Raw genomic sequence first — 16515 nt, forward strand, 5'->3', positions numbered from 1 at the left:
AAAAAACCAAAAAAAAAAAAAAAAAAAAAAGGCCAGCAAAAGAAAGTTGGGTCACACCTCCTTCACTTTCAGTAAAATTCATAATCAGTCCATTGGCTTTGCAATTACATTCAAAGTATGACAACACTTGGCCAGATAACATTTTATGCTGCTGTTGTCAAGGTCAATGGAGTTTTCCCATCTAAATCTCATCTTTACTTTGTCTTGCTACCTCCAGTACAGAACTCAGTGTAGTCTACAATGTAATAAATAAAAGATAAAATAGCTGTCTGTTTATCACTAAGGTGATCATGCTGAATATGATGGAATTCTTCAGAAACATATTTTGGCCAAATGTGTATATTAAAACTATGTACTTTGAGGGTAACAGTAAGACACTGTGTCAATAAGCGTTAAGAACAAAACTCACATTTAATTTGCTTCTAAATCATATTTACCTCCAAGTCCTCTCTCTGCAATCACACGGATAGCTTCCCCGATGTTACATCCTGGTTGAAAAGTGCCTCCATTAGGATAGATGTCGACATGTCCTACTGGTTTCTGGATTCCAATACTTCGGCCAGGTGACCCTCTGGTGAACGTGTGTAAGACGTCTACAAAATACGCATCATCTGGAGAAAGGCGACTTGGGGCTTCTGCATACTCAAAGTTAGGTCCAGCTGGATCTAGACCTTGATGAAGAAAAAAAGGCCCCACAGATTTTTAAATCTTAATTAGCATCACATTAGCATTCCATTGCTCATCATCTGAATGTAACTGGCAGCCACAGAGACTCTTATGAGCACCTATTATACAGTAATTGGATCTTTAAATTACTAAGAGTCAAAAATGTAGACTTGTCTCTTTCTAAAATGGAACTTGAGTCTCTTAAACTAACCATTGTAAAGAAATTTTTCACCCAAGATGGCTTGATTTCCTTTTATAAATTATTTCTAAATCTAATGTGAAGATCTTTAAACAGTGGTAGATTCTCTCTCTGTCTTTCTCTGTAGGCCAAACCCATCTATTATCACTTGCCTAGAGGAATTTCCAAATGGCCTCTAGAGTTGGTCCTTTTTCAACTTACATCTGTTGATGTAAGCAGTGAGGGCACAGGAGCAACACACTATCTAGGCACAGAGCAGAGGGAGCAGGGAAACGGCTTCTCCGAGAACTCTGTGCACTTTCTGGGCTTAATTCTGCTCTGTTTTCATGCTATTGTCAGTAGATGGTAAGCCCATGAGAGCAAGCATCTATATTTTATCTTGCTCCTGAAAAAGAGTCCTGTCATAAGATAATCAAGTGCCAGGCATATCCGCAGAAGAACACCATACACACGTGGGTATCTTACAAACATTTTGATTCTCTTTCAGAATGATGGCATCTCAACTTATGCTAAGACAAACAAAACTGCGTTCTTACCAGTAATTCTGTTGACCTTCTTATTGGTCAGGCTTCCTGCAATGCCAGCAGCATGGGCTCCGAGGCTGTATCCCAAGAGATGAACATTATCCAGAGGATAGTTAAACTCTTCCTTTGGAAGAGAAAAAGAAAAAAAGAAAGGTTCTAATTGTTCTTTGCCAAAGATCAAAACTAAAAGAAATAAAATGAATATAAATATTATTTTCAAAATATTGGCAATATTGAAAATTAATTCTACTTATTTTAATTTTGTGTTACAGGTAAGAGAGAGAAATTTATTTTCTAGTGTTGAGATTTTCCCTTTAACAACAGACTAAATTGTATTATTTACATATATAATACATGTATGCATATATACGTGTATGTATAGGATATATGTGTGTGTGTATATATGTATGCATATATATGTGTATATAGGATATGTATGTGTGTGTATATACATAAATATATATTTAACTTTAACCTGTTATTTCCTATTCTAAACACTCTGCATCTTTTTCTTTAAGGTTAACCAAGCAATGAATTATAATCAGAAAACATTACAGTAGAAAGGGACCAGAGACACATGGTCATCTTCCTCATCTAACAGGTGAGAAACCTGGAGCCCAGGAAGGTGACCCCATTGGCCCAAGTTCACTCATTCAGTCAGCAAAAGAGCCAGGGAAAGAACTATTGTCTTTTGATGGTCAGTCCAATAAACCACAGCTTATTTTTGACCTTCAACAATCTGGTTTAAATAATTCGGCCCTGTAAAGAGTATTAGCTTCCTTCCAACACCAAGATCCTTTTCAAAGGTAATTTTCAGAGAATTGCCTGAGAAAGTGGGCCATCCTCTGAAAGTGGGTAGAACTTGCAGCCAGGTCAGAACACTGGACCCTCGGCCACCTGCTGTCCTACACACTCTTCCCTGTCCTTGTTTTCTAAGCTCAAGTCCATCACTCCCCCAACCAGCGACAAAAATCTGGATACTTAATCCATACTAAGGCATAAATACCACTAATATTTTTGCCAAAGAGACTGATATTCTAACAGAAGTCAAAGCCAGGATAAAATCTCCATGTGCCAGCCAACTGGTGGGGAAAGATTTGGCTGAACATGCCATCTTCCCTCTGCCCTGAAGTAACAAGCTTTTGTCTGTTCTGCCCACTCCATTCTCAGTCTCAGCAGATCTATTCACTACGAAAATATCAAAGGACAGGGCAGGACTATTTATTGGCATTACAGTCTTATCATTGTTGTCATAGTGCCCATGCTCATTTTGAAGATTTGAGTTACCCCAGAAAATATCTGTAACTAAGTGACAAGAAAGAGAGACCAGTCGTTTACTTAGCTCTGGCTCTGTTTCAGACACATGAGACTCCACTCCCAGGTCTTACCTCCATCCAGTCAATAAACCTGGCCACGTCCTTTCCCACCAGCTTGGTGTAGCCTGCAGATACTGGATAATGGTGCTGGGCCCGTGACAACCAGTCCACCACAATGACGTTGGAGTCTGGTTCCCTCTTGTACAGGGCGGCCACAAGTTTGGGCACCCAACTCTCATACATGCCCGTCACCTAAAGAGGATGATACAAGCTTTCTTAAAATACCCACCTACAACTTTTGGCTCAGACAGAAAAATCATACTCCAAAACAGTGTTCAGAGACTTGGGCCTGCCCCTTCCGAGGCAAACTTGAGGGCGCCGGAGAAGAGCTGTGTTAAGCTCAGGAATGGCAGATTGGGTTTACCAGGCTGCAATTTTAAAAGCATGTTTTATTGATTCAGTAAAACTTCAATAATTTATACTATTAGAAGGAAAGATCAGTCTGAAGGAATTAAAATTTACAGCAGAATTACAGACGATTTTAAAAGAAGTTTAGTTTAAGGACTTATTAGGCTAATAAATGTTTCCCAACAGAATTGTTTTGGGGTGTGAGTGCATCTTTTTTCTTATAAAAAATCATTTACATTCAACATTTGATGTGCTAATAACTCAAGATCAGGTTATATTTGCAGCCACGGTAAAGGTTACCCAATTATGTACTAAATAGACAAAGAAGATTCTGAAACTCATGTCTAAGGCAGCTTTTAAGGGGAGACCTACAAAAACTAGATTATACTTAGTGCAATTCCAATAGAAAAACAGGAGTCTTGGATTCCCAAACCAAGGGACTTCATCTAGAACTTTGATCTTATATACTGGGTTCTTTCAGATTTATGCACTTTTTGCTTATCTGTTTAGCAAACTAAAACTATCAAAAGTATCCCGCTTCACTCATGACACTAAGCAAACTGCACAATTTTTCATCAAGTTGCTCTAAAACTTGCTGTTTGGTAGAAAAAAAGCAAGGCCGAGACCCAGGAGATCTTGATTCCAGTCCAAACTCTCTCACTAGTTATTTCTATAAATGTAGGTTCTGCTTTAACCTTCCCCAGTCACTTATAAAACAAAGGGGTTGGATTCAGGTGATCTCACAGTTACCCGTCACCTCATCAATTTCTACCTGTGACCATTCTGGTTCCCAGTCTACCTGCAGTGATAAAATGCCAGCTCTACAGCTATGTCAAGCATGGAGAGAAAAGGTACACAGGTGATGTTAGTCCATTAGGAACATCATTTAAACCTCCTTTGAACTTGTCTCAGCGAGGATGCTTCAAGTTCAGGTGCCTTGGGCCTTTCAGAAAAGCAGCTGGAAAACCTGCCTGGAGCAAAACCCTGAGGAATTGGTCCTGTCGCATCCCCAGTCCCCACCATTTGTGATTGGGGTACTGGCCACTCTTTGCAGCTGCCTGTCCCGACTAAGAGAGGATGATGTCATTTCTTCAGAATGCAATGGTAATCGCTCCTTGTTTCACCAGCAGTGAGGACCTCCTACTTCACAAAGAGACCTCTGTACTTAAAGCAAGTGAAATCCAAGCAAGTGGCAAAGCTCCAGTCCAGCAGTGCCTGGACTGCATCCTGGGATGCGCCATATGCACACTTCGTGCTGGGCATTCTTGGGTCTCTCAGGACAAAGCTGAAGAGCCTCCTCTCTTCATTCAGTCTGTGCCCTTGAATGGACAGAGCAGTTAACCTCAGATAAGGCAGGAAAACCTTGTTTGCCCTAGGCTCCTGTTATAAGCTTTTCTACATTAGCAGTGTTTTCAAGTTAGATTATCTATAAAAGGCCGAGTAATCCAACTTATTCCTACAGTGGCTGATACTTTTATTAATTGCATAGCAACTAATCTAACCCTTTCTTTTTTGACTCAGCATAAAATACTGACCTAAGTAACCCTGAAAAAAGGGAGTAGAAAATCCAAGCATCCACCTTCCTCAACTCAGGAAAAGCCTCGTTTTCTAAGTTTTCCTCTGAGGTCCCACCATTCTACCATTTTAAAATATATTTGATTTGCAGACTCGCGGCTGAATGGAAGCCCACCCTGCCACCTTCACCAGGGGGTTCACCAGAATTCACCAGTGAGTTCACTGAGGGAGACCAACATCAGCACGGCTGGCTTCATTACTGCACAGACCAAACAGCTCTGTATGATATGGAAACTCAGTCCCACAGCCAGAGACCTGACCTCTGAGCTCAGGCACTCAAAGTGTCAGGACACAGGATGTGAAGAATACAAATGGGCTTAAAGAGGCCTTAGGACCAATGATAGGAACTGGCACTATCTATGGATACTGGGTTAATCACATAATCTTAGTATGAGAAGGAAACATTCTTTCAAAAATTCCTAAAGCATGAATTCTCTCAGGGATAAGACTGAGATGCCTGGACTATTAAACTCATACCTGTTGTTTAAATGTATTTATTCAGTATAAACCTTTTTGAGAAGTATTAAGAGCCAAGTTTTGTATACATCCAAAATGCCTCTAAAAACACCAAAGATTCCTCTTTCTTATTTAAATCTCTTAAAGTACAAAAAGATTTATGTTAGGAATCTGAACTTTTAAAATAAGATATGTAATCTACTATGTTAACTTCAATAAATAGATATATTTTATTAAAATAAACATCCATTCTGTGTGAATTCTTAGTTGTTGCCTTCATTGCCAAAAAAGATAGTAATTGTCCTAAATTGTCAATAACAAAAGCACTTAAGTTACGTAGGAAAAGAAGTCAGGACTAGATGTATACCACTTTTGAGCTAATTATTCTTAGAATTTAGTATCTATTACAATATTCACAAGCCCTGACATAATGGAAAGATAATATATCTTTAACAATTCATTTTATATAAATCCTCATAAATAATAGAATCTGCTCACTAGGGACTGAAAAATCTTAAAACAAACCATTTAAGCAAGAACTACATCAAAGTAACTATCTGGCATATTTAAAGACTACTTTATTAATATTTTAAAATATTAAATTTAGCCAGTTTTCACTGTTTCTAATCATCATGCATGACAGTTCCCTGGCTAGCCCTCTTTCCTTTCTAGAAAAACTCCCTAAAGTTTACAATTGAAGAATGTTGGAAATAGAGGGAACTTAGGGGCATCTAACCCAACCTCTCTGTTTTGCAGAACAGTAAACAGAAGGCCAGAGATGACAGGTGACTTGACCCATGTCAGAGAGCTGGAGAAGGGCAAGGAATCCACACCGCCTCATTCCATCCCAGTGCTCTTGTTACCCTTGAAGGTTGTCCTCTTCAGGAAAGGGTCTTTGGCGATGTGCTGCATGATTCAGGATCATCCAGGGTTCCACCAGTTCCCCACAATGATAATCTACATTCTGCTCTGCACTTGGGCAGAGCCTCCTTTTCCTACCTCACAGGAATGGCTGGCTCAAGGGCACCAACCACATACCATGTCAAAATGAGGGCTGACACAGTCTAGGGAAGTATTCATGAACCTGACTTTAGATCCCACCCCGAACCAGAATAGCCTTTATTCAAGTTTAAAGCAAAGCCCTCAGAGGGCAAGCAGAAGTACGTGTGGACCCATCACTGGGTCCCCAACAATTACGGCAGGCCTGTCAGGATGCCTGGTCAACCCCAATTCACTCCTTCCCAAAGAGCCTCTCCTACCGTCCAGCCGTGGATCACCACAAAAGTTTTGCTGCTGTGGTTGAAGTGGCAGTTAGCCACAGATTCTGCCACTCCAGGAATGAGGTGGCAAGTGTCCTCAGCTGTTTCTTCAGGGGTCCTTAAGGCAAATTTACTTTCGATGTCCATGAAATCTCTTCCTCCTATAATTCCTGAAAAGGAGACATTGGAGAGGAGGTTAACTGGAGGGTTGCTTGTTTCTATTTGCTGGAATCACAAGCAACCACCACCAATGCTGTTTTTTGTTTCTAAGGTGTTTTTAAAAAACGAATGGGGACTGCCGGTTAGCTCAGTTGGTTGGAGCATGCACTGGCAACACCAAGGTCACAGGTTCGGATCGCTGTAGGGCCCAGCCGCAAAAAAACCCCAAACAAACGTGGATTGCAAGAGAACCACAGATCCTCCAGTGGTGATCAAACGTGATAGAGACAATCTCAACTGGAAGTAAAGAAAGAGTGGTCTCTGCTGAGTCAGGGTGTGCGTGTGTGGGTGTGTGTGCGCGTACACAATTTTAAGTGAACTGTATTTGGGGATCCCTTAGTTAATTCAATCTTCTCTCACACTATGAACTTAAGTGACTTGCCTGAGGTTATGCTGTTAATAGTGGGAAAGAGAGTGAGCACCAGAACCCAGCTCTCTTGGTTCCACTCCAAATCCCGTTCTCCTAGAGCCCATTGTTTCGTGCCTCTTGTGTTGTGGAGTTCTCCTGATCTCATGTATTATTTCACTCTCTAAATCTCTTTAAATTACATCCAAAGAATCTTTTTCCACAATATGATACAATTAGGCTTGTTTGAGAGAAGGTTGTTCTTTTCACTAGGCATAATTTAAAAAATATTAGCAATAAGGGAAGTTTGGAGTTGCTCCCTCCTCCATGGTAAGACACAGCAGTTCGAAATCATTTAGTGGGTTACTCAGAACACCTGTGCTGTGTATAAGCCACGACGAACTTCCACACAAAGTCAAAACTTAAAAATGACAGCAAATCTGGTTATTGAAAGAATCTACTTTGAACTTCACAGATAATTCCAAACACAGTAAGGAAAGGAAGAGAACCTAGCCTTTGAAACTCTGGACAATAAATCTGAATGTTGACCAATCTTCATGGGTATTTGTAGACAATAAATATCATGTAGTGCTCACAGTGAACACTTGAAGTAAATTATAGTGCAAATACAATCAGACTTTTCACAAAGTAAAACACAAAGGAAAGTTATATTAGGAGAAACTATTTAATTTATGGTCAAGTTAAAAAACTAGCAGAAGGTAATAACTTGTAGATTTTAGATTATGCTATTCCAAATTTTCAGGAGAAAAATAAATGAGGTTGCTAGCAATTCTTCTAGTTTCTTAATCTAAATTGACTTTTTTTCATAACTCAAAATTTGGAAATCTATAATTTCAAAATGACATTGCATAAATCAGGCCAAGAATAAATATAAGAATGATAAAGTAACAGCGAAAGTGCAGGCACTCGAATCAGGCTCATCGTGTAATTATCTGAGGACTGGCAAACATTTCCCTTTTTAAAAATTATTTTCCAAAATTCCTTAAACAATATTGTGATTACTCGCTGAGTGATTCATTACATGCACCAAGTTGATCACACACAAACACACACACACACGCACGCACGCACGCACACACACACACATGCACACACATCACCACCACCTCAAATGTAGAGACAATTTATTCATGGTTATATTTATTAGAAAGAAGTGAGTTTTGTTGTAATAGCTAAACACTCTAAATCATTTATTCAAATAAGAGTTTTTGCTAAACTGTTGATCTTTAAAGCCCTTTTCATTTCCATGTAGTAAAATGGCACTTGAATCCATCCGTCCAACCCAGAATATATTCTCTCTCTCCTCTGATTTAAAGATGTAGGACTTCTTCCTACCTAACCAGAAAGTTCTCTGGTAACTTTATTATTTACTTGATAGCAAAAAAGAATATTGCATATTTTTAATCTAATTCTGCTTTCAGTGCCCAAGAAGTTTTTTTATTGTTAGAAAGTACTCTGGAAAATTTAAAAATAAATTAATCACACCCATTCCCACATCTCTGCACCTCAAATAACTCATACCTCCTCTGTAACGATCTTATTTTAATGTGTGCAATTATCAATCTTTTTAAAGCACAGATCATCTGAAAACCTGGCAGACAGATTTCACTCACCACCTATTTGCCAAAGTGATATTTATGATAATTGCCTTATTTGACTCCAGAGGATGCCATTAACTTTTAGTCTCTTTTTCCCTAGAATTAAGCAACTTGGTGGCCCTGATATTACTGGTGGTTTTGAAATGACCAAGAATATTCTTTGAAATTACTAAGACTGGCTTTGTATATTTCCATGAAAAAAAAAGTCTATTCAATTCATAGATCCTGTATCAGATAATATGAATGGCTCATTGACAGGTCCAACTTCCCACAGCAAATATTTTCTGTTGGGTCCATAGCTTGTGAAGAAAAAGAACAGGAAATTCATACATTCTTTAGCAAACTCATATTTAGATACTTTTGCTTTTAAAGAAAACACTTTTTCATTTTTGATAGGAAAATAATGCCTCTTTATGGGCCATGGGAAGGTTTCAATTCTATGTCAGATAAATCACAAAACTTATCAGTGCTTAGTCAATCTTTCCTTCTCACTGGTGTTCTGATAGGACTTTTCACACTTCCTATTTTGCAACCCTTCAGGATGTCTCACTGTCCTAAAGATGAATGTGCTTGCTCAAACCTCTGTCAGCCCTCGAGCAACTGGCCAAGACCAGGTAGAGACAGATAGAAAGAGGGACTCTGGTTGTGGGTCAGGCAGGATGTTTAGTTATCTCAGTACACCCTGGATTGCTACTGGGTGGCAGATGAATTGACTTGATGTGACTGTTACTAAGGAAACTATAGTTTCCTACACATGGAAAAATGATGTTAGTGACTCTGCACTTATCCCACTAGACGGTCTTTTACCAGGGCCCTTAGAAATTAAGGCCACCTTAGAATAGAAGGGAAAAAAGAGAGAGAAAGAAAGAGAAGAAGAAAGGGAAAAAAAACGAAGGAAGGAAGGTGCCCAAGGTGTGTCTCTTCATAAGAGCCTCCATCCTGAACTTGACTTAGCACATGAGTACCATGCTGCCAACCAGGCCCCATCACACGCGTCTTCCCAAGTACTACGAGGAGGTTTTAGGGTACCAGGCAAGTTATAAGTTAATGCATTTCCTGACTATGTAAGTTTATTCTTAAATCCCTAAATAGATAGTTAAAAAATCTGACTGTGTAAACGAAGATATAAGAAATTTATCTTAATGTGGATAATAATTCACAGAGATGACATTAGGTTGAAGGGCTGGCCTGTTCGCTCAGTTGGTTAGAGCAGTGTTATAACACCAAGGTTAAAGGTTCGGATCCCTATACCAGCCAGCCACCAAAAGAAAAAGAAAAAAAAAAACGGCTGAGAAGTCAAAGCACTTAGAGAAAGGTAAATTTATAAAGGGAACATTACTGTTGTGAGAAAAGGAGGAGCACTAAGTATTCTAGGAAAACAACAGATGACATAAAAGCAGATCAGAGATATCAGATGAGCAAGATTAACATTTCTATGAAGACACGAGGTGGAAGAGCTCAGTTACAGTGCAATTCTCTTGGAAATTTCTACTCTCTCTCTCTCTCTGATACACACACACACACACACACACACACACACACACACACCCCTAATGTACTTCATCAGTAATTCATTTGTTCTGAGACTGAGGGTCACAGTTATTGACTTGGGCAGTGGCTGTAGGAAGCCAAAGCAAGTTGAATTGCCAATTCAGGTCAGTTTGATGAGGGGAAAAATCACTATCAGCTGACTGAATTGATTCATCTATCAGATATTCCAGTGTAGCCAATGCTATACACTTGTCTAACAAGCAGATCTGGTTTTCATTTTTACAGAAAACAGTATTTGTTTTATTAATTGAGTAGTAAAACTAAATTTTGTACTTACAACCTGAATTTTTTGTTGAATTTTCTCCAATATTAGCACTAAACTTGCACACTACTGAAAAGAAGGGTTAAAAAAGCAGGTTCGGAGATGCGTGTTAAAATTACCCAGTTGAATCATACCATCAAGTGTAAGCCTCCATCATTCAAAGGGATCTTTGGGATTGGTTAATAGAATATGCACTTTGGCTGAGTGTCAGCATATTTACATCAAGATTTTTTTTTTAAATCGAAATGCGAAATTTTTGTATTGTTAATCTGAAATTGCTTTCTCCTGGTTGATAGAGAGGGAAAATGGAAACATCCACCTCAAACTAACACAACGAAAGTCAATGATTATGTCGCTAACAATTGGTTTATTTGAGGGAAGGCTGGATAAAGACTGGGATTCTATCCTTTTAACTAAAACGTAGGTGCTCTTATGCTATTTTTCACCATAATTAAGTCTGCATGTCAACTTTTTTTCAAAAGTACATTAGAGATTTCAGGATAGCTATATCTTGAATGGAGGGCTGTTGAGAAGCTCTAAATGATGTCCATTTGCCAGTATTTACCACCACCCCTCCAAGAGTCTGACTTTTCATAAGATTGGAAAGCTTCTGTAAGCTTATACATTAAATTTAAATTAATCTGAGCCAGAACAGCTTCGACTTGTCTACATAATCACAGACTTCATCATCTAGGAAAAACGCATGGATCAACACACACACACCCAAGAGGTGAGTGCCGTGAACATGAGAGCTGGATTAGACTGAGCACGGCCATGCCAGCCAGGTCATCTCTGTTGTATTCTACTGCCAATTAGCAGCTGGAGACATTTTCTGTTATTCACTCAAAGAGTCAAAATAACCAAACTACCTTGGATAGAATTTGATCATTTTGAGAACAGACTGGGAAGAGCACAAAGAATAAGTTGGCACTAGTTTAATAAGCTCATTTCCAGTAGATCTTTAGAAATACATATCACCACCTAAGATAATCCATTTCTTCCTTCCTAGTAGATATTTACTTCCCCCACTAGTACAAACTGACATTTGTTGGTTACCCAAATGGCATCACTGTACACAAACAGACATTCTTAAAATGGCCGTAAGACAGCAGCATACAGTCATTGCAGTCCGGAGTACAATGTTCACAGTGAACATCAAACTCTTTGTCCTATCATATGACTCCTTCAGAAACTAACAGAGCCATCAACTTCTGCAAAGAGAGCATGTGACAAAAGCCATTTGTGACAAAGATTTGCTCCCAGGTTAAAAAGCCCCCATTGATAAAAGTATTTAGTTTGCTGTGGTGACAGACTACATTTAGTGAATACAACCATCCTGAAACTTTACACTGCTGATAAGTGTTTCATTGTTGTGGCTGTCGCCATAACAGTTGGAAAACACAGTATGGGTAAATTCAAATAGTACCCATATGTGAAAAATAACGATACTCATGTCCTGAATATTTTCCTTACATCTTGTGAACCAAAGTCATCATCAACCATCATTTTGGTGGCTGAACATCTTCACATTTAAGGCAATGCAGCCTTTGTGGTAATAACGTGGGAACAGGTGGTGGTCAGAAAAGAAATGAACAGTAAAATGTTGTTATGTTTCAAGGCACTTTGTCCAGCAATTGTATGTTTCAAGGCACTTTCCCCAGCAATCAGCAATCATTTAAGGCAATGCAGCCTTTGTGGTAATAACGTGGGAACAGGTGGTGGTCAGAAAAGAAACGAACAGTAAAATGTTGTTATGTTTCAAGGCACTTTGTCCAGCAATTGTATGTTTCAAGGCACTTTCCCCAGCAATCAGCAATAACTGTATAGTCCAAACCATATAGTCTCCTCCATAATAAAGCAAGCGTGGAGGATTCTGCTAAAAATGCACAGCTTGAAAGTGAAAATTTTCTTTTGCAACTCTTTCCCCCTGCCTGACTCCCACCTTTCAATACAGCTATTAATCAATCACTCTCTTGCTGAGATCTGTGACATCTGCTGCTGTGCTCTGATCAGCCACTGTGTTTAGCACAGATGTTAGCCTGGAAATTCACTATGGCCAAAGAGAACTGCAGCTACTGAGCACTGACCCAGATGTTCCCTTTAGAGCCCAGAGGAGGTGCTGCCTATCACAGCCCCCATCCCCACCACCTCGCACCTTTCCCACCCTGAAATTCTTACATTCCTAGATGAATTAATTCACCTAGAGGAGAAAGGGGCAGAAAGTCACTGTGATGGGAGAAGTACCACATAATAGGTGGGCAGAGTGAACGTGGAGGGGATGAGAGAGAGTCATTTCCAGTCTAGTTAGAAATAATCCTCCCTTAATGCATTTGTAGCCAGGAAAAGTTGTGTTGCTTAAGCATCCACTGAAATTAAAGAGTAAGAATTACAGGGTCCTTAGAGGACTTTAGTCTCCTCCAAACTCCTCATTTTAGAGTTGAGGAAGCTAAACCCAGAGAGGTGACACAGACTAGCCCAAGAATTTAGGGTCTAAAAGAGCCTAGCAAAAACTTAAAATGTGAATGACACATTCTTGTGCATGTTTTACGGGGAAAGTAACATTATATTATGGTGTATTTTCAGAAATAAGAACTTGGAGTTTGTTCCTCCATCTTCTTTCGAGGGGAACATACCAGCACATAAGATGTTAAAAACTTTCTAAATGAATCTCCAGTGTTCTCAGACTGATCTGATAGAAAAGATGCTTTTCTTTCCTTTTCTTTCTTTTTTTTTAAATCCAATTCTGCTTTGATGGAATCTACGTTTTTTTTTTAACCTAACAAAAATGTTCTTTCACAACTTACTGCCTAAAGGAAACAAGCTTTCAGCTGCAATCAATGCCATGGACAGACTCGACTATAACTTGAACCGGCGCGCACGTGTCGTCTGAAAGCGCATCCAAGCGACACCGCCCTAAATTGCAATTCCACCACGGAAGAGAAAGGGAAACGTTGCCTCCTCTAATGACTTGCCTCAGTTGCTTTTTAAGTTGCTGCTGTATGTTAAGTGAACCGAGGTTCAAGTGGTGCGGGCTGCCTCTATCACGGGCAGGTCTCGGGCTGGGTTGTCCTCTTCCCTGCAATAAACAAATTCACATCTTGCCCCAAATGCCCCCACCCCCGGCGGGCGGACGGGCGGCGCCCTGGCGGTGACCACGGTTCTACCCGGGGCCTCCCCGCGGCGCCCGGAAACCCCAAGTGCTCGCAGCCGCACCGCGGGGCTGGGCGCCCGGAGCGGGCCCCGGAGGACAGGAAGGGCGGCCAAGTGCAGACCTGGCAAGCCCCAAGCCCAAGTCAGCCGCCACAGACTGCTGGTGGCCGCGCCACGTTTTCAGGAGGGTCAGCCCTTCGCTAGGTCTTCTGGGTTCTCGGCGCAGCGGAGCGAGAGCTTCATGCTCGCCCGAACGCGTGCAGGACGCTGCGTCCCCGGGACTCGGCGCCAGCGTCCCCACCTCCACCCCCAGCCCGGATGCCATCCCCACAGCCGAGCCAAGGGCTAGGCCGAGAGCAAGTGCCCCGTGCGGCGAAGATGCGGACCAGCTTCCCCAGAAAGGGCCACGGTCTGGCCGCGCTCCGGAGCCCGAGCGCCCGGGAACGCGGCCGCAGCCAGAGGGGAAGGGACAGCGCGGGAACGCGGGAGAGAGAAAAGCGGGGACTGGGAGCAGCCCAGCGAGATCGGAGGGGGATTCCCTCCGGGCCCCTCCTGGAGCTCACTCCGGTGACCCTTCTCGGGGCCAATGCTCGGGCCGGGAGAGTCCCCGATGCGTGTCCACAGTCCCTTCCAACTTCCTCCGTCCCAGCCTCAGAACGCGGGCAAGTGGCCATTGGCCGGGTCTGCAGGTGGAGGGAGTTTGCGCGCAAAACTTACGGTCTGCGCCGGCCACCGCTCCGCGGGAGGAGGTCAAACTCAGGAGCCACGCGCCCAGGGCGACCAGGAGCAGTGTTTTGCTGTCCATCTCGGGTCGCGTCCTTCGGTAGGAGCCGCACAGCGCAGACAGCGCGTGGACTGACTGATGGACGCGCTCAGCGGGTGGCGCGAGAGGGCTGGAGCCGCGGTCCCGGCGCAGGGCAAGTCGCCCTTTAAAAGGGAGGGCAGGACAGCTAGAAGTGACAGGTTTTCTCTGAGTAGGAGGAGGAATCGAGTCTGACACTGTTTCCACTCCAAGGCTGCTTATGTGACTGGAAATATGCAAATAAACCTCATCACCTATTGGCTATAAAATCATAAGTTGGGGGGAGGGCCCTAAATTCACTTCCAAACATTTGAGCAAACCTTAATGAGGATCAAGCCTGCCAGCGAGAAGAGGGGAAAGGGCAGAAGGGAAAACTGCTTTCTCTGTTAGGTTCCTATCTGGTTACTCTTAGGGTTCTACTTTCCAGGGCCCCCTGTCTAAGCATCCAACACGAGTTTATGTCGATTTATGTTAAATACTCATATTTAACCTATTGTATAATTTCATATAATTTAACCTATTGGGTGATTTTATTTATATAAAATGTCCACAAATAGGCAAGCCTGTAAGGACAGAAAGTAGATTAAGGGTGGCCTGGGACTAAGGAATAGTGGAGGGGAAGAATAGGGAGGTTTTGGGGAGGTGATGAAAATGCTCTAAAATTGCATTATAGTGATGGTTGCACAACTTTGTAAATATACTAAAAATCATTCAGTTGTATTCTTTAAATGGGTGGACTATAGGGTATGTAAATTATATCTCAATAAAGCTATTTTTTAAAGTGTACTGAGTCACGCACATAAAAGAAAAAGAAGATCACACTGAATACTGTTCCGTTCTGTTAATTCTGCTCAGAATACTTTCAAATGTCTTTTTAAATGTAAAGGTTTTACATTAGCCAGGAAGGACTTTTAATTCTATACTCCCCACCTTACAGCTGAGAAACTGGCTCATAAAATCAGAATCTCCAACCCACTGTCTTTACTAGTTTGAATATCTTTAATGCCCTCTTCTGCTCATCCTGTCCTCCATCTCACCACACACACACACACACACACTGCACATTTGTAGATTAGAAAGGCAAAAGGCAATACAATTTAAACTAGGCTGATTTTTGAAGTTTTTCTCAATAAATAAAACAAAAAATAACAACTGATAATACACGGATAATTCAGTTTGTTATTCTGTAGCATAGAGTCCAGTCTTGAAATTGATGCATTCAATGCCACAACACAATAGATTGTTTTGAATTGCAGTTATTAAACAATATATTGTGCACATAAAGCATGTGGAGAATCTTGAAACCCGCCAAGAATTAAAACCCACAGAGGAACTTTAAAAGTTGCAGAATAGACCATGCGAGGGATGAATAGCTATGATGTGGAAGTCCTCCAAAAAGTACACAGTAAACGCTAATTTTTAAAAATGACACAAGATGAGCACAATTGTATTGGATATGCTCATGGTATAAACGACATACAAAGAGAAGAGCGGAAATATCGTCTTACATAGAACATTCGTACAGCCTATTCTCATACATAAATTTCATTTGATAAGACAGCCAAACCAAACTGCACTTCTGGGTCTTTCAGAGAACTGCGAGGAAGTTGTAAGTAATGACTGATGCTTATAACATTATTTTGAAAATGATTTCCCAGGCTAACAGACAACAAAACCAAAGCGCTCAAGAGTTGGAGCAAATTTAAAATTAAAAAAAAAGAAAGAAAGAAAGAAACCAGTTTTGGAGTGTCCTCTGCGTTGACGCTGCAAGTCCATTAGAATTGTAGAGATTTCCAGGAAGAATTAATTCACGGCATCTCAGCCTGGTAGAAAAGCAGACAGGCTGGCTCCTCTCCCGGGGAGCGGTGGGCAGGTGGGTGTGGCGGCCACGCTCTCTGCCGATTGGCTGCGCTGGGAGCGCTCGGGTCCCTGAGTTCTCACGCAGAGACTCACATGATCTCCAGGTCAGGACAGCATGTGCGTTGTTGAAGCATCTCCTCCAAACTTCAGCAAGGTTATCTGGCCACGGAGAGCTTGAGGCGTGACTTTTTCTATAATGGATATTTCCTTAGTTACAGACTAAAAAAGCTTTAGGTCAAAAGAAGCTAAGCATTTTACAAACGCTTGACAAAACAATACCCTTAGGGCAGGACACTTGCTCCT

At 41.3% G+C, this 16515-nt stretch overlaps 1 protein-coding gene across 1 annotated transcript in view; it reads right to left on the reverse strand.

The window, feature by feature from the left end:
- The window catches only part of LPL (lipoprotein lipase), a 25222-nt gene extending 10025 nt beyond the window's left edge, over positions 1 to 15197 (reverse strand). Inside the window, exons 1-5 of the mRNA XM_008585560.1 lie at positions 14268 to 15197; positions 6404 to 6573; positions 2778 to 2957; positions 1402 to 1513; positions 438 to 671 (exon numbers count right to left, since the gene is read on the reverse strand). Of these exons, the coding sequence (XP_008583782.1) occupies positions 438 to 671; positions 1402 to 1513; positions 2778 to 2957; positions 6404 to 6573; positions 14268 to 14355 (784 nt within the window). The 5' untranslated portion in view covers positions 14356 to 15197. The remainder of the gene's footprint in view (positions 1 to 437; positions 672 to 1401; positions 1514 to 2777; positions 2958 to 6403; positions 6574 to 14267) is intronic.
- Between the last annotated feature and the right edge of the window lie 1318 nt (positions 15198 to 16515).

This window comes from Galeopterus variegatus, unplaced genomic scaffold, assembly GCF_000696425.1.
Source record: "Galeopterus variegatus unplaced genomic scaffold, G_variegatus-3.0.2 Scaffold3619, whole genome shotgun sequence".
NCBI classification, from domain to species: domain Eukaryota; kingdom Metazoa; phylum Chordata; class Mammalia; order Dermoptera; family Cynocephalidae; genus Galeopterus; species Galeopterus variegatus.